We start from the raw sequence: 26,346 nt of genomic DNA, 5'->3' as shown, positions 1-26,346 counted from the left end.
CTGTGTTGGGCTAATTTGTTACACAGCAGATAACTGACACATGTGCATGTAGAAGAGTCTGATTTTTCAGTGGTGCATGATGAAGTATTTAGGGGTGAAGTGTCATGAGAGCTATAAGGTACTATTAAAGTGTTTTTTTTTAACGCCTTGTAGCTTTCTTTTATGTACTTCTGAATAGAAGATAGATGAATTCTCAAACCCGCTTTTGCATTCAGTGCTGCAATATCACATGTCATGTTGCCTCTGGAAAATTCCACCGTACACTTCTGAGAGAATGAGAATAGAAGAAGGCAAATAATGTAAGATTATTATAAAAAGATTTTTGACAACACAGACCCCTTTAAAGGTCTTGGGAATCTCAGTGTATCCCTAGACAAACTTTGAGAACCACAGTAATTTATTTTTTCTTTTGAACTTTTTATTTTGTACTGAAGTATAGTTGATTGCTTCGGCCAATACTTTGGCCACCTGATGCAAAGAACTGACTCATTGGAAAAGACCCTGATGCTGGGAAAGATTGAAGGCAGGAGGAGAAGGGGATGACAGTGGATGAGATGGTTGGGATGGCATCACTGACTCAACGGACATGAGTTTGAGCAAGCTCTGGGAGCTGATGATGGACAGGGAAGCCTGGCGTGCTGCAGTCCATGGGGTTGCAAAGAGTTGGACATGACTGAGCGACTGAACTGACTGACTGATAGCCGATTACCGATGTTGTGATAGTTTCAGGTGGAAAGTGAAGGAAGGGACTCAACCATACATGTACATGTACCCATTCTCCCCCAAACTCCCATCCAGGCTACCACATGACATTGAGCAGAGTTCCATGTGCTGTACAGTAGGTACTTGTTGGTTATCCATGTTAAATACAGCAGTGTGTATACATGTCCATCTCAAACTCCCTAACTATCCTTCCCCCCATCCTTGCCCCCTGGTAACCATAAGGCTATTACAGAGGATTGAGCAGAGTTTCCTGTGCTATATAGTGGGTCCTTGGTTATCCACGTTAACTATAGCAGTGTGTACATGTCCATCCCAAACTCCCTAACTATCCCTCCCCCCCCCCAGCAAGTAGAAGTTCATTTTATAAGTCTGTGAGTCTCTGCTTTGTAAGTTCATCTGTATCATTTCTTTTTAGATTCCACATATAATGCACCTATGGTAACAGTAGTTTACTTTTAAATGTTTCAGTTGAATGGAGAGACAGTGCAAAGAGGCCAATATGGTCAAATAGGAACACTGAGTCTGATTGGTGTTTTTCATTGGACTCTTCTCCATAATGTGCTGTATATTTGAAAATGTGACCAATAAAAAGTTAAAAAGAAGCTAGAAAAGAAACACAGACTCTTGGGCTTGTGGGGGATTCTGATTGAGGAGATCTGGGAGTGAAGCCCAGAGGGAACATTTTTAACCTGAGCTCTAGGTGTCCTTGACTGCAGGGACCTGAGGTCCCAGCTGAGACCTGCTGGCTTGGAAGTTACCAGCTCACCCAGAAGGCCTTCTGAACCAGACCTAGGTGGGAGAGTTAGCGACGAGGAGGGGATGTGTGTGAGCACTCTGCAAACTCTGGCAAGTGGGCGGTGGGAAAGGGCTTATTATCAAACCCTTGCTTGACTGTTATTTGCAAGGGATGACCAGAAGTGAGTTTTCCTTTCTAAGAGCAGGGGTGATTTTCTTTCCAGAACATGGTGGTTTTTGAATGACTTGTTTTCTATTGAAATAGTAATACATGCTGGTTGTGTCAACTTCCCCCGGGCTCAAGGTTATGAAAATGAAACAAAGTCTCTTTCTCATTCCCAGTCCCTCATCCCCCTTCCAAAGGCAACCACTAATAACTGTCTTATGTATTGTTTCTGAAAATGTGCAAGGACACCCATGTGTAGAATGTGTATAGCACTTTCCTTTCTCTTTTTTTCTTCATTGGGATGTAATTTGCAAGGAGGGAAATGCATGGATCTTAAATTCAGTTGATTTTGACAAATCAGGATTCCCGGTACTCCCAGAGGGCTCCATCTTGTCCTCTTTTAGCCAAATCTTCCGGCAACTGATTTCTGTCAGCACAGTTTACTTTTGCCTGTTCTTGAACTTCATATACCTCAAGTCCTGTGATCTTTATACTTTTACATCCGGCTTCTGTCACTGGCATGATTGTGAGATTCATCCATGTTGTTTCATGTAGCAGTGATTCATTCATTCCATTTTATTGTGAAAGTACTTTTAGAGAGAGAATGGAGGCAGTTGGTATACTTTGCTTCTCTTCATTGTTTGGAGGCTGTTTACATCATCTTGCTTACAGTTGAGTTCCAGAGTGTGGACGGTATGGAAGTTTACTTAACCAGTCTCATTTTGATGAGCATGTGGATTCCTCAAGCTTTTGTAATCTGTGCTCATGGTATTATGCTCATGTAAAAATGCCAAAGAGGAAAACACCTCTCTAGGATTAATTAAATGCACAGAGTATAGATGTTGGGACTTATCTTCAAGATCAAAGCAACCCTTATATTTTACATGTGACTAAGAGATGTCCAGGAAAGTCAGGTAACTTGCCCAAGGTCACATGACTGATAGTAACCCAGTTGGGGAACCCTCCAGGTCCCCAGATGCCTCTAACAGAGTGTTTTCTTCGGCCATGCCGTGTAGCATGTGGGATCTTAGTTTCCTGATCAGGGACTGAACCTGAGCCCCTTGCAGTGGGAGCGTGGAGTCTTAACCACTAGACTTCTGGGGAAGTCCCCAGAATGTTCTTTTCTGCACTATGAGCTCTGTGAGTGCAGGAACTATGTGTGTTTTGCTCACCAATGTAAACCTAGCACATAACTCGTGGCAGAGTAAGTACTCATTAAGTATAAATTAGATGAAAAATTAAGGGAACTATTAGTCCCCTGAGAAAAGACCACTGATATCCCTGAGAACTGCAGGGACATTCGCATGAGACTTGAACCTCCCAGTTCTTTTGTTCATTCACTCCCTCATTTACTTCTTTGTCCTGCTGATGTTTGTTGGGTCCCTGCTGTGTGTCTAGGACAGGGCTCCTCACCCTGGACTCTATGGGCTTTGGGGCTGGAGGACTGTCTGTGGGGGGCCGTCCTGTGCCCTGGAGGATGTTGAACAGCATCTTCTGGCCTCCCCCAACTTGATGGGGGTTGCAACCATGGCCCCAACCCCTACTTGTGACAGCTGAATTCGAGACATTGCCAAATGTTCCGGGGTGGGTGAAATTGCCCCTAGACTGGTTGAGACTGATGTGTCTAGGTACTGGGGTTTACTGTGAAACCAAACAGACAAGGTTCGTGCCTGGGTCGGAGTGACCTTCAAGCAGAGGAAAGGGAAGATAACTGGATTTGATAGGTTGTGCGATCATGTGAAATACAGTGAGAGGCAGAGGGTGGGCAGCAGTGGATTCAGAATCCTGGTTAGATGGGGTGGTTACCCAGGCCCCTCTGAGGGCTCACATGTGACTAGGGACTGAGGGGGGGGCATGTGAACACTGAGGAGATGGAGAGCTCAGGGCTGAGGGAACAGGTGTGAGGTGGGCATGTCCAGAGAAGAGCCACCCAGAGAAGTGTGCTGGGGCAAGTGCTCGGAGGGCTAGCCAGGGCGGCCCATGCAGGGACTTAGCGGGAGTGGAACCAACCCATGGTGACAAGCCATGGAGTGCTTTTGGGTGGGAGAGGAACACATCAGGACTTGTGTTCAAAGGCCTGGCTCTGGCTGCTGTAAGAACAGTCAGAGGTGGGTGAAAGAGGAAGCCAGGTGGCCGGCGAGGAGGCTGGGTGGCCACGTGAGCTGTAGCTTAGAAGACTGTGCGTGCGTGCGCGCATGCTCAGTCATGCCTGACTCATTGTGACCCCATGGACTGGAACCCCCCAGGCTCCTCCATCCATGGAATTCTCCAGGCAAGCATACTGGAGTGGGTTGCCGTTTCCTTCTCCAGGGGGTCTTCCCTGATCAGGGATCGACCCCGGGTCTCCTGCATTGCAGGCAGGTTCTTTACTGCTGCGCCATCTGGGAAGCCCTTGGAGGGCCGTGCCCCTGACTAATTGAGCAGCCGTGTCGTGCTCGGCAGCAGGCAGGCCTTGGCTATCACAGGAGCGCGTGAGTCGGGTCACACTGTAACCCTGTAACTATGGTGCCTTGAGGTGGAGGCCACCTGCACAGCCTCTCAGGACTGTCACTGGGGTTGGGTGGCAGTGCACAGGGACCGCAGAGGCAACAGCTCTTGCATTCCACATGTGACATTGGCAAGGCTCACCTTTTGGCTGCCTGTTGTGGATGAAGTTGCCCAAGCTTTCTCGAGGGACCGTTGAGCCCATCACCTGCCCTGCGCCTGTGAAGTGGCTCTTCTCTGCCTGGAGTGCTGTCCCCCACCCCCCATGCTGGCCAGCCCGGGTCACCCATGGTCCCCTCTCAGCGAGCACTCTTGTGTGGGTCCTTGTGTGGCCCTGAGAGCTGGGAGGTGGCCATCAGTCAAACTGATGGAGGTTGGAGACCAGAGCCTTCCCCGTTGGTGGTGACTGTTCCTGCTCCTGGGGTCCTTCGACCCCCCGAGGATGCTGTCAGGCTGCTCCCGCCAGCAGCAGCACTGATGCTGGGATGGCTATGGGGTTTGGTTAGAGGGAGCCTCACCGAGATGCCATGTTCCGTTTGTCCCCTCGGGAAGTCTGCTCCTCGCCCTGGTGGCCGCGGACCTGCTGACTCATTTCTTGTGGCGGCCGTTGCTTCCCTTATGCTTGCCCAGCACTTTTTAACCACATCCCGGCAGATGAATGGAGGTTAGCTCCTTCTGGGATCTTAGCCTCCCTTCTGGGTTGTGATATAGCTCAGGGTGAAATTTTCTTTTTCTGTCCACTGAAACCCTTGGAGGCACTGATCAGGTTAGGAGGAGAGGGGCCACCTCAATGAGTACAGACATGCTCTTTTCCTCTTAACTCAGTCTGGCCTCCCACCAGCACCCCCTTTGCCCAAAACATAGGAATCGACTGACGTTTCAGCCCTCCCCGGGGCCAACCCCACTGGGATACGCTTAGGTCACCCTGTGGCCGTGATCCTGCTGTGGCCTTGCTCTGAGGACGCAGGGGAGGACAACTCAAGGTTGTGCTGGAGGACTCCCTGCATTTAACCTTCACGGAGGTGCAGGTTGTGTCTAAGATATTGTTTTCATCCACGAGGGGGCATAGCCCACATAAGCAGAAAGATTGTTGTGGTGGTAGATGGTTTGCAGAGCTCTTGGGATAGGGAACCGTACTGCGCAGGATTTCTCACCAGCCTTGTCTTCAGCTGCTGTTACAGGCTGAAACCATGTGTCTTAAAGTGCATCTGAATTCCTAACACCTGTTACCTCAGAATCTGACCTTATTTGGAGGTTTTGTTCTTGTTGTTCAGTTGCTAAGTCGTGTCCGATTCTTTGAGACCCCATGGACTGCAGCACGCCATGCCTCCCTGTCCATCACCATCTCCCAGAGTTTGCTCAAACTATTGTCCATTGAGTTGGTGATGCTATCTATCCATCTCATCCTCTGTTGCCCCCTTCTCCTCCTGCCCTCAGTCTTTCCCAATATCTGGGTCTTTTCCAGTGAGTGAGTTCTTTGCATCAGGCAGCCAAAATATTGATAGTCTTTAAAAATTTTTTAAAATAATTTTTATTTATTATTTTTTGGCTGTGCTGGGTCTTCATGGCTACTTGGGCTTTTCTCTAGTTGTGGAGAATGGGGGCTGCTCTCTAGGTGTGCCTTCTCTTGAGGTGGAACAGAGGCTCTAGTCTGTGCAGGCTTCAGTAGTTGCAGCTCCCAGGCTCTAGAGCACAGGCTCAGTAGTTGTAGCGCATGAGTTTAGTTGCTCTGCAGCATGTGGGATCTTCCTGGACTAGGAATCGAACCTGTATCTCTTGCATTGGCAGGTGTACTCTTTACCAGTGAGTCACCAGAGAAAGACTGAGATAGGGTCTTTATAGAGGTAATCAAATTAGAATGAGGTCATGAGGGTGGCCTCAGTCCAGCCTGACTGGGGTCTTTATAAGAGGAACTTTCTGCACAGACAGGCGCAGAGAGGAGAGAATGCGAGGTGTACCAGGAGAAGATGGCTGTCAACACTCTAAGCAGAGAGGCTGGGGCTGGATTCAGCCCCCAGGAAACCAATCCTGCTGTCACCTTGATCTCAAGCTTCTGGCCTCTGGAACTGAGAGACAAGTTTCAACCATTTGAGCTGCCCAGTCTGTGGGGCTCTTCAGGGTAGCCCTGATGAACCAGTCCAGCAGTGTTTCCCAGGGCATGCATGCCTTTGTCCACCCGGTAGAATGGAGGAGAGCCCGGCAGGCCTTTGCTTTGGTGCTTTCTGCACAGTTTAGGAGAAGCTTGATGAACAGGACCTTCTCTATGGGAACAGGTAGCTCTTGCTTCCTGACAGGAACGAGACTTCTTCAGTCCTCCCACGACCCAAGAGGAAGGGCCCTTGGGGTCCTGGTGGGAATCTGGCTCCCCACTCACTGTCTGGGGGACTTGGGCCAGGGACCTCACCCTCTCCTGTGCCTCAGTTTGCCAATCTGTCAAATGGGCCTGAGGCCGATGGTGTTTAATTCAGAGAGTGTCAGGGGCCCTGGTGACTGATATGTGTGAAGTGCTTAGACCAGGAGCTCTACTGGATTGTTGTCAATTATCATGAGGATGATAAATTAATTGAGGACTTCCCAGGTGGCGCTAGAGGTAAAGAATGTGCCTGTCAGTGTAGGAGATGAAAGAGACATGGGTTTGATCCTGGGGTCTGGAAGATCCCTGGGGAAGAAATGGCACATTATTCCAGTATTCTTGCCTGGAGAATTCTATGGATAGAGGATCCTGGTGGACTACAGTCCATGGAGTTGCAGAGAGCTGGACATGACTGAGTGACTGAGCACACGAGGATGAGGTCCTGGGGACGTTCTCCATTCTTGATCCTGGGCACCGGAAACGCCAAGACCTCAGGGCCCTCTCCCTGCCTTCTGGAGTGGGGGTGTGAGAACACTGAGTCCATTGTGTCACCCGGAAGAGGCTGATTGCAGTTGGCCTTATCCCCTTCCCACACGCAGGCTGTGTTCTGAAAGGGGACAAAGAGCCCTGGGGCCACAGGAACTGTGCCATGGCAGAGGGGTCTGCTGGGTGGGGGCCGAGGGGGAGGCAGGAGCTGGAGGCGGAAGTCACCCTGCTTGACTCTGCCAGTGCCAGGCAACAGCTTGAAATTGACAGAGGTTGATACTTGTGTTTTTGTCTGGGCGTCCTGTGGCTTTGAGCTTTTTTCTCCTGGGCCACCAGGGGGCTCCTGTGACTGTTGGTGCCTCTGTGTAATCCCCCCTCCCTGCCCAGGGAAAGGACTGGGGCGTCACTCAGGGGCTGGAGGATTGGCTAGAAGGGCGGACAAAGCATGGCCCCTCACTGTCCTAAAAGTGTCTACATTTAATTTTTTTAAATTTTATTTATTTATTTTTTTGTGTCTACATTTTAGAAGCGAGACTCCATCGTCTCAAATGGATTTGAAGTTGGTGGGCTTTCAGGTCAGATGGAGAGGGGAGGGAAAAAGCTTTGGTTGGGGAAGTGACCAAGACATTGCTTTACAAAAAAAGGGCGAGGACTCTGCCTCCTGTGTTCATACCTGAGTGCAGTCTTCATCCACACTGAATCCGTCAGGAGTGACTCTGCCACCAGTGGGGTCATGCTGGAAGGGACAGCATGTCTTGAAGCAGGAAGAGTAGTCTGGCTTGTTGGTTGGCTACAGGAACTGCCAGCTTGCAGTCCATTCCCTCCCCCCTCTGCTGTAACAGGTCCAAAGTCCGCTCCTTTGGGCCCCTTCGATTCTGGGTCACAGCCTGTGGTCGGGTGTTAGACAGAATGCTGACCAGCTGCTCAGAGGAGATGTGTCTTTATATTTGTCAACCCAGTTTTTTTCCGGGGTTTAAAGCCATAAGGGAAAAATCGAGATGAACTGAGCAGTTAAGGAAACCCCTGGAACCTAGTAGGGGAAAGCAAGCCATGCCTTCCAAACTCACATTGTGCCAAAGTATAGAAAAGGCATGCAGTCAAAAGAAGCGTCTCCCAACCTCTCTCGTTTTCATCTAGTGACTTGAGTATGGTTTACATATTCTTTTTATCCTGTGTATATGCACAGATAAGCAATTTTTCATGTATTTTTGAGTTTGCGTCTGCAGTGATGTCCAAAGCATTGATCTCACTGCTTGATAGAGTTTTTCTATCTTTTGATGGATGTAATTTTTTTGTTGTTTTTTTTTTTGAAAAAATTTTTATTGAAATATAGTTGATTTACAGTGTTGTGTTAGTTTCAGGTATATAGCAAAGTGATTGTTTTATATATATATAAATATATATATATATATATATACTTTTTTCTACATTTTTTTCCATTATAGGTTATTACAAGATATTGCATAGAGTTCCTTGTGGTAGAGTAGATCCTTGTTACTGATCTATTTTGTACACAGTAGTGTGTGTATTTTAATCCAAAACTCCCAATTTTAATCCCAAACTCCCTCCCTAGCCTTTTCCCCTTTTGTAACCATAAGTTTGTGTTCTGTGTCTGTGGGTCCATTTCTTTTTTTATTTTTATTTTTTTTATTTCTTTTTTTATAATTAAATTTATTTATTTTAAATTGAAGGATAATTGCTTTACAGTATTGGGTTGTTTTCTGCCAGACATCAACATGAGTCAGCCATATGTCCCCTCCCTCTTAAACCTCCCTCCCACCCCATCCCATCCTTCTAGGTTATTACAGAGCCCTGGTTCGAGCTCCCTGAGTCATGCAGCAAATCTGTGGGTACATTTCTGTTTTGTAAATATGTTAAAGTGGATCATTTTTAAAGATTACACATATAAGTGATATCATATGATACTTGTCTTTCTCTAACTTTCTTCACTTAGTGTGATCATCTCTAGGTCTAGATGGATGTAATTTTTTTTTTTAATTGGAGGATAATTGCCTTACAGTGTTTTGTAGGTTTCTGCCATACATCAACATGAATCAGACACAAGTATACATATGTCTCCTCCCTCTTGAACCTCCCTCCCATCTCCCACCCCATCCCACCCCTCTAGGTTGTTACCAAGCCCCCATTTCAGCTCCCTGGGTCATATAGCAAATTCCCCCTGGCTCTATATTTTACTTATGGTATATGTTTCCATGCTTCTCTGTCAGTTGGTCCCACCCTCTCCTTCCCCCACTGTGTCCACAAGTCTGTTTTGTATGTCTGAGTCTCCATTGCTGCCCTGCAAATAGGTTCATCAGTACCATTTTTCTAGATTCCATATATAGGCATTAATATATGATATTTGTTTTTCTCTTTCCGACTTACTTCACTCTGTATAACAGGCTCTCAGTTTATCCAACTCATTAGAACTGACTCAAATTCGTTCCTTTTTGTGGCTGAGTAATGCTCAGTTGCTCAGTCATGTCCAATTCTTTGCAACCCCATGGACTGTAGCCCACCAGGCCCCTTCGTCCATGGAATTTTCCAGGCAAGAATACTGGAGCAGGTTGCCATTTCCTTCTCCAGGGGGTCTTCCCAACCCAGGGATCAAACCTGGGTCTCCTGCATTGTAGGCAGATTCTTTACCCCCACAGGGAAGTAAGTGTCTAAAAGGCTCCTTTGATCCACTTTTGGATTAAGGCAAAGAATTTCTCCACTTCAGTGCTGTTGGCATTTGGGCCTGTCTTATGCATTGTAGGATATTGAGCAGCATTTTACACTAGATGCCAGCAGCGTACCTCGTCAAATGTGCCAAAAGGTGCCCAGTGTCCGCTGGGGACAGGAGCCACTGGTCTGTCCATCTCTGGCCTGCTGCCCAGCCTCATCCCTTCCTGCAACCCCAAACCTGCCCTAAGGGTGGTGGCTCCCAGGTTAGCCACTCCCGTCGAAGGAGGGACCTGGTTTTCCCCATCATCTGCACGTGTCTTTGTGTGGGTCCCTTGCTCACCCCCCAGTCAGTGGCTGTGCGTGGAGGTTGGAGACTGTCGTTGGCCAGCCTGGGTCATGTGCCCACATGGCGGGGCATGGGGGAAGCTTTGGTACCAAATGGGTGGAGGGACAATTTTAGGGGGTGAGAATGGCCCACTCTTGCATCTCTGTGTGGAGCTAAATGCTCGGCTGGGCTGTCATCCACTCAGTAACAAGCTCATCTGGCAAATGCCAGGTGCCATCCTTTCCTGACCCATCCCCAGGCCACCCTCAGAGGGTGCTCAGCCCTTTTTCAAGTGAGCAACCTGAACTCCACCGGGCCGAAGGTGGGCCCACATTGGCCTGCAGGGCCCCGGGGTCCTAACCCCCTAATCCCCCTTCAGTTTCTTCCCCCCTGGGTCGCCTTCCACAGGACTGTCACAGAGCTGTTTCGGAGCATCCTGTTCTTCTCCAGACACTTCTGCGCTTGGAAAGAAAGTGAGCAGGACCTCCCTGGTGGTCCCGTGGTTAAGATTTTACCTTCCAGTGCAGGGAGTATGGGTTCCATCCCTGGTGGGGAGCTAAGATCCCAGATGCCTCAAAGCTAAAAAAAAAAAAAAAAACAAAAAAAAAACCAAAAACCCTGAACATAACACGGAAACAATATTGTAACAAACTCAGTAAAGACTTTAAAAATGATCCACATCAAAAAACATCTAAAAAAAAAAAATAACCCCCAGAACATTATACAGAAATAACACTGTAACAAATTCAAGACAGGCTTAAAGATTGTCTGCATTGAAAAAAAAACCAACAACAAAGCTTGCTTTAAAAAAGAAAGCGAGCATTTTTTAGACAGCCCCAGAGTACCTCCCATGGAACAGGAGCTTCCCTTCCCACCATAGTCTCTTTCGACCCAAACCTCCCTGACCATGAAAAGTGGGGAAGGGCTTGTGCTCCAAGGAAAAATGACACTACCATCACCAGAAGAAGGAATAGATGCCCTGGGCAAAAGCCACAGATGAGAATCACGCCTAAGAATCTGCATTTACTGATGGGCGGGTCACATTTTCAGACACTTCTTCAAATTGCAAAGTATAGCAAACACTCCCTGAAGTGTGTAACACCTAAGTGTATGGCTTAATGGATTGTACAAGAAGCATCCATGCCTTCACCCCATTTGTAATGTATATAATTCCTTGTAGATGGGATCACTGGAGGTGGAAACGGCAACTCACTCCAGCATTCTTGCCGGGAAAATCCCACGGACAGGGAAATCTGGCAGGCTACAGTTTGTGGGGTCTCAAAGATTTGGACCCGACTGAGCGACTGAGCACTAACAGATGAGATCACAGTGCAGATTCTAACGGGTCCCAACTCTGATCAGCAGGCTTGTGAGAGCTGCCCATTGCAAGTACATTTCGGGAAGCACTGGAGTCAGAGGGTGATTATTGAGTCAATGGGCATGAGTTTGAGCCAACTCTGGGAGTTGGTGATGGACAGGGAAGCCTGGCGTGCTGCAGTCCATGGGGGTCGCAGAGAGTCGGACATGACTGAGCGACTGAACAACAGGAACAACAGAAGCCGAGAAGCCACTGAAGGTGACAGAGGAGTGACCACAGGTCACAGTGGAAATTGCTCTTGAGTTGGCTCAGGGCACAGAGCTGAAGCCGTGGGCTGTGGAGACAGGAGTTCCCATGACCTCAGGCAGGACTTAGGGCTTAAAGGAAGCTGAGGGAAGGATGGCAGGGGAGGCAGGGAAAGGGTGCTGCTTGCAGCAGATGGAGAAAGGAGGAGGCAGGCCCCGCCCAGCAGACTCATCTGCTGGTGGCAGCAGGGCTGCTCACAGAGCACCCTCTGGTGGCCTAATGTTGCAATGACACCCTCTCTGAGCCTAGGGGCGCTTAGGCTGGTGGCCTTCAGAGGAGTGTCCGGCAGGCATCAGTGCCGAGGTTAGTGCCTGGTGTAATCCACGCAGGTTGCAAGAAAAGTGACTTTGTAAAGGCTGCTTGTGGTTGGTTGGTGTAGCCTCTGGAAAATCTGTAGGACTTGCAGTGTTCTTGCAATTTTTTTTTTTTTTCAGTTGCCATCCAAGCTCTGGCTCTGAACTCAGTGTTCTTCCCTTTCCACCGTGTCCTGTGAATATGGGTGACCTCTAGCCCTGATGACCTTGACCACTTTGTCAGAGAGATGCTATGACCTTACTTTTATTGACATGCCAGGTGCATCTGCCGTCTTGAAGCATTAGTATAGCTAATTAGTTGGAGAAACTTTTCTGATTGTAGGATGTCATAGAAACGTGTGTGTGTGTGAAGATCTACCTTTTGTTTCCCTGAAGCTTTCAGGTTGAAATGTTGGTAGTGAGGTCCTGTGGTTGCATTTCCGGGGTCTCATCCTTCCCTTCCAGAATCCTGTGCAAGATGGCTGCGCTTCTTTATCTTTGTGCATCCCCAGTGGATTTTGATGCTTCTTTTGCTGCTTCTGTTGGTAGGCGAGGCTTTCAGGCCTGCCAGTGACTCTGACAGCTTGGAAAGGGATCAGGCCGGTAGCAGATGCCCCATGAGTGCTTGTGTGAAGCAGGGCTGGCAGCCACCAGCTTACTGCCTGTTTCTGTAAGTCACATGTCGGGGTACCCAGGCACACACCTTCTTTCCGCTCTGTCTGGGCTACTTTGAGCTTCAGTGACCAAAAGGCCGACTGGAGCAGTTGTGACCGAGATTGTATGGCCCCCTGAGCTGGCAAGAGTCCCCATCTGGCTCTTTGTAGGAAACATTTGCCAACCCCTGAAGGATAGTTATATTACTGTGAGGGAACAAGAAGGAGAAAGGGGGCAAAGCCGGACTGCTAGAAGGGCTTATGAATCCGGGCAGAGAATTTGGTAGCAGTTTCTACCATGCCCATGCTGCCAAAGGAACCTGCTGGAACTCCCCCTCAAGTGACCCGCCTTCCTTGTTGACTGGAGACTTTTAATCTGAGTTATGACTTTTCATTCCACCTGCTTAAGTCATCTGGGGATTAGCTAGTAGAGCCGGTAGGCAAATTAGTTGTCACGGCCTGACTTGGGACAGAAAGTGGCATGAACGTTGTCAGGGTCTCATGGCACCCAGCCCTGCTGGGCAGAGAGAGGAGGGGACGGGTGGAAGGGCTTTATGTAACTTCTTGGAGGGGGTGTGCGTGGAAAATGGTGGCGGCACCATGTGTAATTGATGGAGGCACCATGTGTAATGGTTCCAACTGGGAAATCAGCCCAATGTCCATCCACAGGAGAATAGATAAACTCATTGGGGTTTGTTTCCAGCATCGAATACCATAGAACAGAAAGAGGCAAAGTACGTCATCCCATGGACCAAATCCAGCTCATCCCCTGAGCCAAGAATGAGCTCAGAATGGTTTTTACATTTTTAATGATCAAAAGAAACTGAAAGAAGAATAATTTTTTGTGACAGGTGAAGATTATATGAAATTCAAACTTCAGTGTCCGTGAATCAAGTTTTATTGACACACAGTCCCAGTCATTCATTTGTGTATTGTCTCTGGCTGCTTCTACGTGACAGAGGCAGAGTTGGGTAGTCCTTGTCAGGAGCCATGTGGCCCGCAAACCTCCAAACCTTTGCTATCTGGCCCTTGATGGAGAAAACTTGCTGTTGAAGAGCACAGAGAATGAACAAATGACAATTAGATAAACTCAACAGCATGGATAGATCTTATAACATAGAACAAAAGAAGCTGGAGACAAAAGAATCCATTTATATAAAGTTCAAAAACAGGCCAAATTAATCTGTGGTATGAGGATAGTGAATACCTTTAGGGGTGAAGGAGGGCCTGGAAGGGGCCATGAGGGAGCTTCTGGAGGCTGGTCATATTCTCTTTTTGATCTGGCATCTGCCAGTTACGTGGGGGATTTCAGTTTGTGAAAATTTGTGGAGGTGTATACTTAGGATTTTTGCCTTTTTATAAACAGATATTTATTTCAATTAAAAAAATTTCACTAAGAAAAGTGGTTTTGGTATGGCAGCTCCTCAAAGAGTTAAGCATAGTTTCCATATCACCCAGTAATTCTACTCCTAGGTGTCTACCCAAGAGAACTAAAAATACATGTCTGCACAAACACTTGAATGATCATAGCAGCATTAGTCACAATAGCCCCCAAGTGCAAACAGCCCAGATGTCCTTCAGTTGATGAATGGATAAACACAATGTGGTCTGGTCACACAATGGAATATTACTCAGCCATAAAAAGGAGTGATGCATTGATGGTCCAACATGGATGAACCTTGAAAACATAAGAGAAAGAAGCCCAGCACAAAAGACACATATGACATGATTCTGTTTCTATGAAGTGTCCAGATGAGTGCTTACCAGGGGCTGGGCCAAGAGAGTGACTACTCTGGGCATGAGCTTACTTTTAGAGAATAAAAGTTCTGAAGTTAGATAGTAATGATAGTTGTACCACCTGGTGAATGTATTAAATCCAACTGTAAAAGGGTGAATATTATGGTATGTGAATTATATCTAAAAATGTGTAGAAAAAGAACAATCACTATCACCCCCTGTGCATCTCTGTAAGCCAGAAGGAAGAGGTTCCAAGACGACAGCCACCTTGCCTGCTCTTCTGTGCTCCTCTACCAAACACAGATGATGCAAAGGTTGACCAGGGGAAGGTCTGACTCTTCCACAGGGTAATCCAGACCTGCCCCCAGGCCAGCTGAGTAGTGCAGAGCAGTTTCCAGAATGTAGCTAAAATGAGGACTTTAGATTTGCTGCTTCTGTTTACTAAAACTTCAGTTTTCCGAAAACCAGGGCATATCAGAAGATTGTAAATAACTTGCTTCCTGGACTTTCCTGGTGATTATGCCCAGCCCCACACCCCACTTTCCAGATCGCTCTTTTCATCTGGTCTGATTGGAGAGAAATTAGATTGCGGCAGCTACTGGTATGCGTGCATTTCCATTGAAGAGGGAAACATGGACTCTTGGCTTCTTGCAGGTTACAAGATCCCCCTACTTACCTGGGGCTCACTTTTTCTGTGTGTTTAGTAATCTCTTGTGCATTACACTTCTGGATTCCCATTTGTAAGTGTGAAGGGGAATAATGCTCACATATATCACTATAATTTTTGAGGATGTGAGATTATCACTCAGATGATCTCATTTTAACTTTGCCAACAGGAAGAGTCAGTTTTTTTAAAAGATGCTTTTCTGCTCTGTAATAACTGATATAAACAGTTGGTGGTGAAGATAGCTCTGAAATTTCTGGAAAGTCCCCTAGGCTTAACCAATATCTGTACAGAGACAAAAAGTTTTGAGGAATTCAAAAATATTTGCTTGTCCCCACGCATGTGAAAGGGGCTAGTAGTAAGTTTCAGGCTCTGTCTCATGCACATGTGCTCTGGAGTGGAAAGCACCTGAGAAACAGTCCAGCCCAGGACTCTGGTTTTTGAGAGGAGGGCAGTGAGAGTCAGCGGAGATCAGTGGAGGTCACACAGCCAGATGGGATTAATGCAGATTTCTCAGTTAGCAAAACTAGATGTCTTTCATTTGAAAGAAAATAGTCTCTGATAAATGTAAAGACTTTGAAGAGTTTTCAGGAAAAGATATTTAAAATGCCAGGCATGGGTTCATGTTTTAATGGCCTCACGGGTTCTTGGTAAACAGAAATCACCAAGCGTCCCCCAGAAGTTCAGTTTGACTTTGCTTAATCTCCTTGAGCAGAATGAGATCCATCAGGTTGCTTCTGTCAGCTGCAGACATCAAAGGACAGATTAGATAAACCGTGGGAACAAGGGAACGTGCAGGGTGGTAAGGAAACGTGTTTTCATGAAACACTTCAGGTTTTTCATTTGACAAACAGTTGTGAAGCCCCAGCAATCCTGATTCAGGAGTAAAGTGCTTCACAAATGTCTGCTCTTTAAGTGTGCTAACAAAATTCGGAGATAGATGCTGTTAGACTGCCGCTAGCACTGCCCCCTCCCCCAAGTTCAGAGATGCGTAGACTGAGGCATAGTAAGGTTAAGCAACTCGCCTAAGGTCACAGAGCTACTCAGTGGCAGAGCTGAGATTTGAACCAAGGGAGTGCTGTTTCAAAGCCTGTGTTTTTAACCACTATGCCATGGTGCCTTTCCAGTGGTAATTATTCAAAATGTAGAGGGGAAAAGCATGAAATTAAAGAGCCAAATATGTGATACTTTGAATTCTTTTAAAATATATCTGTAAAGAAAATATACCAGCATGTTACAGTGATTCTTTCTCTAAAGTATTGAAAGGTTGCAGCTAGGAGCCGTGAACAATGCTGGGATTCTTGGCTTCCGGAGGAGAGGAATTTGATCCAGGGCCAGTGACGAGGCTTGACTGTTCCCAGCTTTTGTGTAATAAAGTTTTATTAAAGTATAAAAACCCACAGATTTTGACCTGTGGTGCTAGAGGAGACTCTTAGGAGTCCCTTGGACAGCAAGGAGGTCAATCCAGTCAATCCTAGAGGAAATCAGTCCTGAATATTCATTGGAAGGACTCATGCTGAAGCTGAAGCTCCAATACCTTGGCTACCTGATGGGAAGAGATGACTCAATGGAAAAAACCTTGATGCTGGGCAAGATTGAAGGCAGGAGGAGAAGGGGAAGACAGAGGATGAGATGGTGGGATGGCATCACCAACTTGATGGACACGAGTTTGAGCAAGCTCCAGGAGTTGTTGATGGACAGGGAGGCCTGGCGTGCTGTAGTCCATGGGGTCGCAAAGAGTTGGACATGACTGAGCGACTGAACTGAACTGAAAGTATAAAAGAGATAGAGAAAGCTTCTGACAGACATCAGGAGGGGACAGAAAGAGTGCCCCCATGCTAGTTTTAGCAAGGAGTTATATACCTATTAGTCAGTCAGTTCAGTTGCTCCATCATGTCCGACTCTTTGCGACCCCATGAACCGCAGCATGCCAGGCCTCCATGTCCATCGCCAACTCCTGGAACTTACCCAAAGTCATGTCCATTGAGTTGGTGATGCCATCCAACCGTCTCATCCTCTGTCATCCTCTTCTTCTCCTGCACTCAATCTTTCCCAGCATCAGTGTCTTTTGAAATGAGTTAGCTCTTCCCATCAGGTGGCCATTGGAGTTTCAGCTTCAACATCACTCCTTCCAATGAACACCCAGGACTGATCTCCTTTAGGATGGACTGGTTGGATCTCCTTGCAGTCCAAGGGAATCTCAAGAGTCTTCTCCAACACCACAGTTCAAAAGCACCAATTCTTTGGTGCTCAGCCTTCTTTATAGTCGAACTCTCACAACCATACATGATTACTGGAAAAACCATAGCCTTGACTAGATGGACATTTGTTGACAAAGTAATGTCTCTGCTTTTTAATATGCTGTAATGCTTGGTCATAACTTTTCTTCCAAGGATTAAGCGTCTTTTAATTTCATGGCTGCAATCAGCATCTGCAGTGATTTTGGAGCCCCAAAAAATAAAGTCTGACACTGTTTCCACTGTTTCCCCATCTATTTGCCATGAAGTGATGGGACCAGATGCCATGATCTTAGTTTTCTGAATGTTGAGCTTTAAGCCAACTTTTTCACTCTCCTCTTTCACTTTCATCAAGAGCCTCTTTAGTTACTCTTCACTTTCTGCCATAAGGGTGGTGTCATCTGCCTATCTGAGGTTGTTGATATTTCTTCAGGCAATCTTGATTCCAGCTTGTGCTTCTTCCAGCCCAGCATTTCTCATGATGTACTCTGCATATAAGTTAAATAAGCAGAGTGACAATATACAGCTTTGACATACTCCTTTTCCTATTTGGACCCAGTCTATTGTTCCATGTCCAGTTCTAACTGTTGCTTCCTGACCTGCATATAGGTTTCTCAAGAGGCAGGTCAGGTGGTCTGGTATTCCCGTCTCTTTCAGAATTTTTCACAGTTTATTGTGATCCACACAGTCAAAGGCTTTGGCATAGTCAATAAAGCAGAAATAGATGTTTTTCTGGAACTCTTTTGCTTTTTTGATGACCCAGCGGATGCTAGCAATTTGATCTCTGGTTCCTCTGCCTTTTCTAAAACCAGCTTGAACATCTGGAAGTTCATGGTTCACGTATTGCTGAAGCCTGGCTTGGAGAATTTTGAGCATTACTTTACTAGAGTGTGAGATGAGTGCAATTGTGCGGTAGTTTGAGCTTTCTTTGGGATTGCCTTTCTTTGGGAAAGAAATATACCTATTAGCAAGCTCCTAATTAGAGAAAGGAAACACCTCAAAACTGAGAGAGCTGCACCAGGCCCCTCACCCACAACATGCATTTGGAGATGGCATCAGCACAAGGTGAGTCATCCCAGGCCATAAAACAATTGACATGAATCTTGAAGAAAGGCAGATTTCCAAGCAAAGGCATAGTTCATTCGGAGAAGGCAATGGCATCCCACTCCAGTACTCTTGCCTGGAAAATCCCATGGATGGAGGATGCAGTCCATGGGGTTGCACAGAGTCAGACACGACTGAAGTGACTAAGCAGCAGCAGCAGCAGCAGCAGCATAATTCATTAACATAACTTAAGAAAACATCTCCATAAGAAAAAGTGCTGCACTCAATATGCCAGAAAATTTGGAAAACTCATCAGTAGCCATAGGACTGGAAAAGGTCAGTTTTCATTTCAATCCCAAAGAAAGGCAATATCAAAGGATGCTCAAAATACTGCACAATTGCACTCATCTCACACGCTAGCAAAGTAATGCTCGAAATTCTCCAAGCCAGGCTTCAACAGTACGTGAGCTGTAAAGTCCCAGTTGCTCAAGCTGGATTTAGAAAAGGCAGAGGAACCAGAGATTAAATTGCCAACATCTCTTGGATCATTGAAAAAGGAAGAGAATTCCAGAAAAACATCTATTTCTGCTTTATTGATTATCCCAAGCTTTTGACTGTATAGATCACAACAAACTGTGGAAAATAAAGAGATTGGAATACCAGACCACTTTACCTGCCTCCTGAGAAATCTATGCAGGTCAAAAAGCAAGTTAGAACTGGACATGGAACAGACTGGTCCCAAATTGGGAAAGGAGTACGTCAAGGCTTTACATTGCCACCCTGCTTATTTAACTTATATGCAGAGTACATCATGAAAAATGCTGGGCTGGATGAAGCATAAGCTGGAATCAAGATTGCCAGGAGAAGTATCAATAACCTCAAATACACAGATGACACCACCCTTATGGCAGAAGGTGAAAAAGAACTGAAGAGCCTCTTGATGAAAGTGAAAGAGGAGAGTGAAAATGCTGGCCTAAAACTCAACATTCAGAAAACGAAGATCATGGCATATGGTCCTATCACTTCATGGGGAAACAATGGAAACAGTGAGATACTTTATTTTCTTGGGCTCCAAAATCACTGCAGATGGTGACTGCAGCCATGACATTAAAAGACGCTTGCTCCTTGGAAGAAAAGCTAAGACCAACCTAGATAGCTTATTAAAAAGCAGAGACAGTACTTTGCTGACAAAGGTCTGTTTAGTCAAAGCTATGGTTTTTCCAGTAGTCATGTATAGATGTGAAAGTTGGACTGTAAAGAAAGCTGAGCGTCGAAGAATTGATGCTTTTGAACTGTGGTGATGGAGAAGACCCTTGAGAGTCCCTTGGACTGCAAGGTGATCCAACCAGTCCATCCTAAAGGAAATCAGTCCTGAATATTCCTTGGAAGGACTGATGTTGAAGCTAAAACTCGAGTACTTTGGCCACCTGATGGAAGAACTGACTCATTGGAAAAGACCCTGATGCTGGGAAAGAGGGAAGGCAGGAGGAGAAGGGGACGACAGAGGATGAGATGGTTGGATGGCATCACCGACTCCAAGAATGTGAGTTTGAGCAAGCTCTGGGAGTTGGTGATGGACAGGGAAGCCTGCTGTGCTGCAGTCCATGGGGTTGCAAAGAGTCAGACACGACTGACTGACTGAACTGAACTGAGCTCAAGGTTTGAGATAAAGTTAAGTTCGGGTGGAACCAGGTGTTGCCGACAACACGGGATTAGAAGAGAACAGAAAAAGTCTGCCACTTGCAGTTTTAGTTCCTCCTGCTGCTTGGGGACCTCTGGCCTCCCTACAAATGCTATTAACACTCTTATGATGACAGATAATTGCTATTTTCTTCTTGCAACTTTTCCGAATTTTCCAAGGGTTTTTTTTGCAAGTTGGGTGGTAAGTTGTATATTTGAAAAATGGTACAATATTTCTGATTTTGATTGCTCTTCTAGAGCCTTGCCATTCCCTAAAAAAGTAATGGAATTTCCTTCCTTTCCCTTGAACCTGAGCGGTGTTTTGTGACTTCCTCAATGAAAGGAATGTGGCCAGGGGAATTACCTGAAGGTCCAGTGGTTAGTGGAGCTTTGCAGCTGGCTCAGTGGTAAAAGAATCCGCCTCCCAATGCAAGAGATGTGGGTTCAATCTCTAGGTCGTGAAGATCCCATGGAGAAGGAAATGGCAATCCACTCTAGTATTCTTGCCTGGAGAATCCCACTGACAGACGAGCCTGGTGAGCTACAGTCCATGGGGTCGCAGAAGAATCGGATATTACTTAGCGACTGAACAACAACCACCAGTGGTTAGGACTTGGTGCTTTCACTGCTGGGGCCTGGGTTCAATTCCTGGCCAGGGAACTACGCAAAGTCACCCCCTCCTTCTGAGTCCCCTAAAAGGCCCCCAGTTAGATCTACAGATTAGGTCATATTTATTTTCCTTTACCAATTATGTCTGATTGTCACATCCATGTCTTGCTCTTTCAAAAAGTTTAAAGTTGCAGTTGTTCTCCAGAGTGACTTTTTGTTTCAACTGTTATTGCCCAGAGTTGTTGCTTGTTTAGGGATTTGGTTAAGTTTCAGGTAATATGAACTTCTTTATAATAGAACATCCAAGTGTCTGCAGTTCTTCACTCTGCTGCTGTTTAGGTTTTTCTTACAGGGGCTCCCTGTGGTGAGTTAACAGCCTGCCGCCGCCTTTTTCCCATTAGAGATTTTCTTTACCGCGTATAAAACAAGGCTATTACCATCTTGTTTTTGTAAAAGTGAGAATGAAATCTTTGCTTTCTAACTTTATGCCTTCTCTTTTCTTATTGGTTGCTACTGACTTCGGCAATATACTTCTTCCCTGGGCACTCATTGGTGGGTATAGTTTTCAACTTGGCATGGTTCAAACCTCAAACTTTTAGAGTTTTAAAAGCAGTTAAGTTACGCAGTCAATAAATCCGTTACTATGGCCGCTTTACTGTGTGTAGGGTGATTACTCCACTCTGCCCGTAGCGACTTCTCAATTTGATCAAAATGCAGTTTTGTCAGGTCATGGGTGAGTCCTCCAGATGTAAAAATACATAAAGCAGTGAGAGAAGCCTGTGCTCAAATATTTTAATAACCACCCTTCCCTTTAAGCATCTTATTCTGGCACTTTTGTGGTCTCCGCCTTAAAATTCACATTGCCATGCTCTTTGCCAAAGTAATTTTAATTTAGTACTTATTCCAACCTCTTGTCTTTGTAAGAGTACATGATTTTTCTCGTTAACTGGGGGTGAGCGTTGGTCCTGCTGCAGAGCGTTTTCTGTGGGTCAAATGAGTTCCTACGTGATCTGTAAATCAGGTTCTAATGGCAGTGTAACTGAGGGAGATGTCTTGGTTTATTTGCGATTGTTTTCCAGATGAGGGGAGCCAGGTTAATGGGAGTGGAATTGTGATCTTAGGCAGGAGAGGAAGAAATATGCAACTTTGCTACTGCCCTGGCAGCAGGCGCCCTTTTGACTGGATTTTAAGGAAAATTAGAAGTGAGTGCCTGCACTCAGGGCAGCTTGCCCAGGGCAGCATGCCTCCAGCCTGGCATGGCTCTTGGCTTGTCTTAGTCTGTTCGGTTGGCTATAACAAAATACCACAGGTTGGGTGGCTTATAAACAGATATTTATTCCTCACAGTGCTGGAGGCTGGAAGTCTGAGATCAGGCTGCCAGCGTGGTTGACTGAGGGCTCTTCTCCCAGTCACAGATTTCTTGTTGTGTCCTTATGCGGTGGAAGGGGCCAGTGTGCTCCCTGGGGCCTCTTTTGTATGAGCACTAATCCCATTTATGAGGACTCTGCCCTTAGCATCCAATCGCTTCCCAAAGATCCCACCTTCTAATACCATCCACTGGGGATTAGGGTTTCAACATATGAATTTGGGGTGGAGGCACAAACATTCAGACCATAGAATGACTCTCCCACCAGTTAAGTCTTGCCAGCATTTTCACTGTCCCATTGCTGCTACTGGCGTTGTTGTTCACTCACTCAGTCATGTCCCACTCTTCACAGCCCTATGTACTCCAGCACGCCAGGCTTCCCTGTCCTTTACCATCTCCCAAAGTTTGGGTTAAAGTCATGTCCATTGAGTTGGTGATGCTATACAACCATCTCATGTTGTCCCCTTCTCCTCCTGCCCTCAATCTTTCCCAGCATCAGGGTCTTTTCAAATGAGTCAGTTCTTTGCATCAGGTGGCCAGAGTATTGGAGATTCAGCTTCAGCATCAGTCTTTCCACAGAATACTCAGGGTTGATCTCTTTTAGGATTGACTAGTTTGATCTTGCAGTCCAAGGGACTCTCAAGAGTCTTCTCTAACATCACAGTTCAGAAGCACCAGTTCTTCGGCATTCAACCTTCTTTATGTTCCAACTCATATCCATACAGGACTATTGGAAAAACCACAGCTTTGACTTGACAGACCTTTGTAGGTCTTGGCTATCCACACTACAGCCCCAGAGGCTGCCTGCCTGCATGGTCCACTTTATCTCCTAGGGGAGCTGGTTACTGGTTTGATTACAGTGATTTGGTTTTGAGTGGTAGGCCTCAACCCTATTCCCCACCCCTCCACCAGCTCTCTCATTTTGATGTCCTGCTTTTGCAGAATGTGAGGTTTTCCATAAATGTGTGTAGTCGACTATCAGTATGACTGGCTCTGTATTTGTGAATTTGCCTTCTCACTAAAATGTATTTGTAAGCTCCAGAGCAATTAATATGTGTGGTGCTTGGCCAGTCATTTGCAGAGTGCATGTGGTGAGCTGCCAGAAATGCATGATCCTTGCTAAGGTTGGAGAAGACGATGCTCAGCTATCTTGTTTTAGTTCCCAGACCAGAAACAAGTGTCCTTTTCACAATTTCTTTAGTACCATATTTTTCCCATTTTTGCTCCTTTTTTTAACTGGTAATTTCATTCTTTCCAACAGCCCTGAGATGCAGGGCGGGAGGGCCTGTAGTGTTTCTGAGCCTGAGAAGGCTGCACTATGCCTTATGGAGAAAATACGTGTGTTAGACAAGCTTCCTGCAGCATGGCTGACAGTGCTGTTGGTTGTGAGTTCAATGTGAATGAGTCAACAATATATATTTGACATTTTTGCTGTTGTCGTTTAGTTGCTAAGTTGTGTGTGACTCTTTTGCAACCCCCATGGACTGTAGCCCACGAGGCTCCTCTGTCCATGGGATTTCCCAGGCAAGAAGACTTGCAGTGGTTTGCTATTTCCTTCTTTAGGGTATCTTCTCAACTTAGAGATTGAACCCACATCTCCTGTATTGGTGGGTGGATTCTTTACTGCTGAGCCATGTGGGAAGTTCATATGTATCTGATAAGGTGTCTTTAAATGGAAACACAAAATAGAGTTATATATTGATGTTGTGACTAAAGGCTCCAAGTAACCTGACCTTATAATTCTCTTAGGGATAGTGCTTCAGTACTCACTAATTCAGTGGCCATGGTGACTTTATAGCACATAACTGCCTCAAATAATAAGTAATTAATGTTTGGGTTTCCCAAAAATTCATATGTTTAAACCTAATCCCCAGTACGATAATATTAAGAGGAGGGACTTTTGGAAGGTGATGAGGTCTTGAAGGTGGGGCCCTCCTGGATCGGATTAGTGCCCTTATGAAAGAGACCTATAGACCTCCATCACATGAAGACACAGTGAGTAGACGGCCACATGAACTAGGAAGTGGACTCTCAGCAGGCACTAAATCTGTTAGTGCCTTGATCTTGGACTTGCCAGCCTCTGAAAATGTGAGAAATAAATGTATGTTGTTGATAAGCCAACCAGTCTGTGGTATTTTTGTTACAGCAGTCGATACTGACTAAGACAGACTGTTTTCATCACAGCAGAACCACTTATGCTGAAATCAGTCTTTCTGGTACCAGAAAATAGAGCACATAGATTGTCCTTCCAGGACTGTGCAGATGCCCTGCTTTCATTTCTAACCACAGATTTTCTCTTCCAGATGTAAGTAGCATGGTCAATACAGGAGTGATCAGTGGTTCTGAAAACCTGATGGATTTCCTCGACGAGCCATTCCCTGATGTGGGGACATATGAGGACTTCCACACCATCGACTGGCTGAGGGAAAAATCACGGGACACCGACAGACACAGGAAGGTCTGTGCTGTTCATAAAGCCACATTGAGGGGAATCCCTTCAGAGGGCTTAGTCATGCTGTCACCAGATATTTACTGAGCTAGTACTTGGATTCATGCATCATGTTCTAAGGCAGGTTCTAGAGAAGAGAAGGAAGTGATGTGAACAGATAATTATAGTACCAGGTGCTTTGGGTGGGAGGCTGTGTCATACCAAGGTGTGGTGTGGAGGGCGAGGAGGGGGCTCTGGAACCAGATAGATCGGGTATATCCTGACCATGCCACCTTCAGGCTGGGTCACTTTTGGGGTCCTATTTCTGGACCTTGTCTTCGCATTTGCAAGAATGAAGTTAATTATACCTATAGATAAATGAGGCTATGTGTGTATGAAAGCACATATTACAGCACCTGGCATCTCACTGGCTTCAAGATGCATTTTAATGGACTCCAATAAAGTTGTGTATCAAGTGCTGTGGGATCATTTAGGAGGGGCCATGAAGGAGGGACTTTATAGTGAGGGTGGCATTTCAGTGGGGTGTTGATGGATGGGTAAGAGTGTGCTAGGCAGAGGAATGGGAAAGGGTCCTAATCAGGAACTGCCCTTTTTTAGGTCACAGGAACATGAAAGACTGCACACTTAGGCACTTTAAGGAGCTCTGAGGTCTGGTGGCAGAGTCAAGGAAGGAGAGGACTGTAGATGAGCTTGGGTGCATGGGCAATGGGGCCACATTGGGAATGACTGAGTAGAAGAGTTGACATTTCCTTTTGATGGCCACAAGAGAGATGCTCCACCAGGGGGTAAACAGGAAGCTTGGAAATGAGTTCAGGAGAAAGAGGAAGAAGATCTGATAAGAGTGCCAACGGAGAGAGGCTTGGGGTCACGATCCTTCACAGGAGCCATTGGCAGGATGGGGGGCAGTACTGGGATTAGGATGATGGCCTGGCTGTGGTCAGAAGGGGCTGAGACCTTGGATGACGAGATGGGAGGAAAGCAGAGCAGCAGATGTTCGGGTGAGGCCACTGAGTTGTGTTTCAGCCGCTGTGAAGTTTGAGCTGTTTGTCCAGCCTGAAGCCCTATGCTGTTCAAGGGCATGGTCAGGATTGTGGTGGAGAATGAGGGGTCCTTGGCGTGTGAGTGGGTGCTGAAGCTTTAGAAGTGGTCCAGGTGGCCTGGGTCTGGAGAGGGAGAGATCAGGAGTGTTGCTAGGATTTAGTGGGTTCCGTGGGAGGGACTGGGGACCAGGGATGGATGCTTAGGTGAAGGAGGGCAACCAGCAGAGTGGCCGCACGTGAAAGGGGGAAAGAGTGGCGAGGATGGAGCTCCCTTCACCGAGAGGTCAGGTCAGAGATGTAGCAGCCATAAAGGCGAGGACAGCTTCAGAGAGTCTGAATGAGCCGTCACATCCAGAGTGAGACCAAGTCATATCATGTTACACAGTGGCAGGGAAGGGAGGCTGAGAGGTGTGTAGGGAGTGAGATCCCGTGGACACTGATGCAGGCGATTGGCTCTGACCTGGAGGAACGGAGGCGAAGGGGCAGCCTTCTGTCCGGAACAGGGGGCGCAGACTGTGGCCCTTGGGCAAATCCAGTGCATTGCCTATTCCCAGAACTCCCACTGCCTTGGCACACAACCGTGCCTGCGCATGTGCACACTCTTTATGGCTCTTCTTGTGTGACAGCCACAGACTCCAGTAGTTGCCACAGAGACCATCTGACCTTCCAAGCTGAAAATATTGACTTTCTGTCTCTTTATAGGAAATGTTTGCCAGCCCTTGCTCTTAGGGGTGTAGGGGAATGATGATCTCAGGAATGTAGGATTCTGTTAACACAGCAAGGGAAAGGGGGGCTCCTAATTGCACTCATCTCACACACTAGAAAAGTAATACTCAAAATTCTCCAAGCCAGGCTTCAGCAATATGTGAACCGTGAACTTCCAGATGTTCAAGCTGGTTTTAGAAAAGGCAGAGGAACCAGAGATCAAATTGGCAACATCCACTGGATCATCGAAAAAGCAAGAGAGTTCCAGAAAAACATCTATTTCTGCTTTATTGACTATTCCAAAGC

The 26,346-nt window shown here is 46.4% G+C and overlaps 1 protein-coding gene across 4 annotated transcripts in view; it reads left to right on the top strand.

Moving 5' to 3' along the window:
- Positions 1–26,346, top strand: part of CLCN4 (chloride voltage-gated channel 4) — a 72,363-nt gene that overhangs the window by 5,691 nt on the left and 40,326 nt on the right. For all 4 annotated transcript variants that reach the window (XM_061137959.1, XM_061137960.1, XM_061137958.1 and 1 more), the window contains one exon: positions 24,150–24,304. In XM_061137959.1, the coding sequence (XP_060993942.1) occupies positions 24,161–24,304 (144 nt within the window). In that variant the 5' untranslated portion in view covers positions 24,150–24,160. The remainder of the gene's footprint in view (positions 1–24,149; positions 24,305–26,346) is intronic.

This window comes from Dama dama, chromosome X (assembly GCF_033118175.1).
Source record: "Dama dama isolate Ldn47 chromosome X, ASM3311817v1, whole genome shotgun sequence".
NCBI classification, from domain to species: Eukaryota; Metazoa; Chordata; class Mammalia; order Artiodactyla; family Cervidae; genus Dama; species Dama dama.
This window is presented reverse-complemented; position numbering and strand designations above follow the sequence as displayed.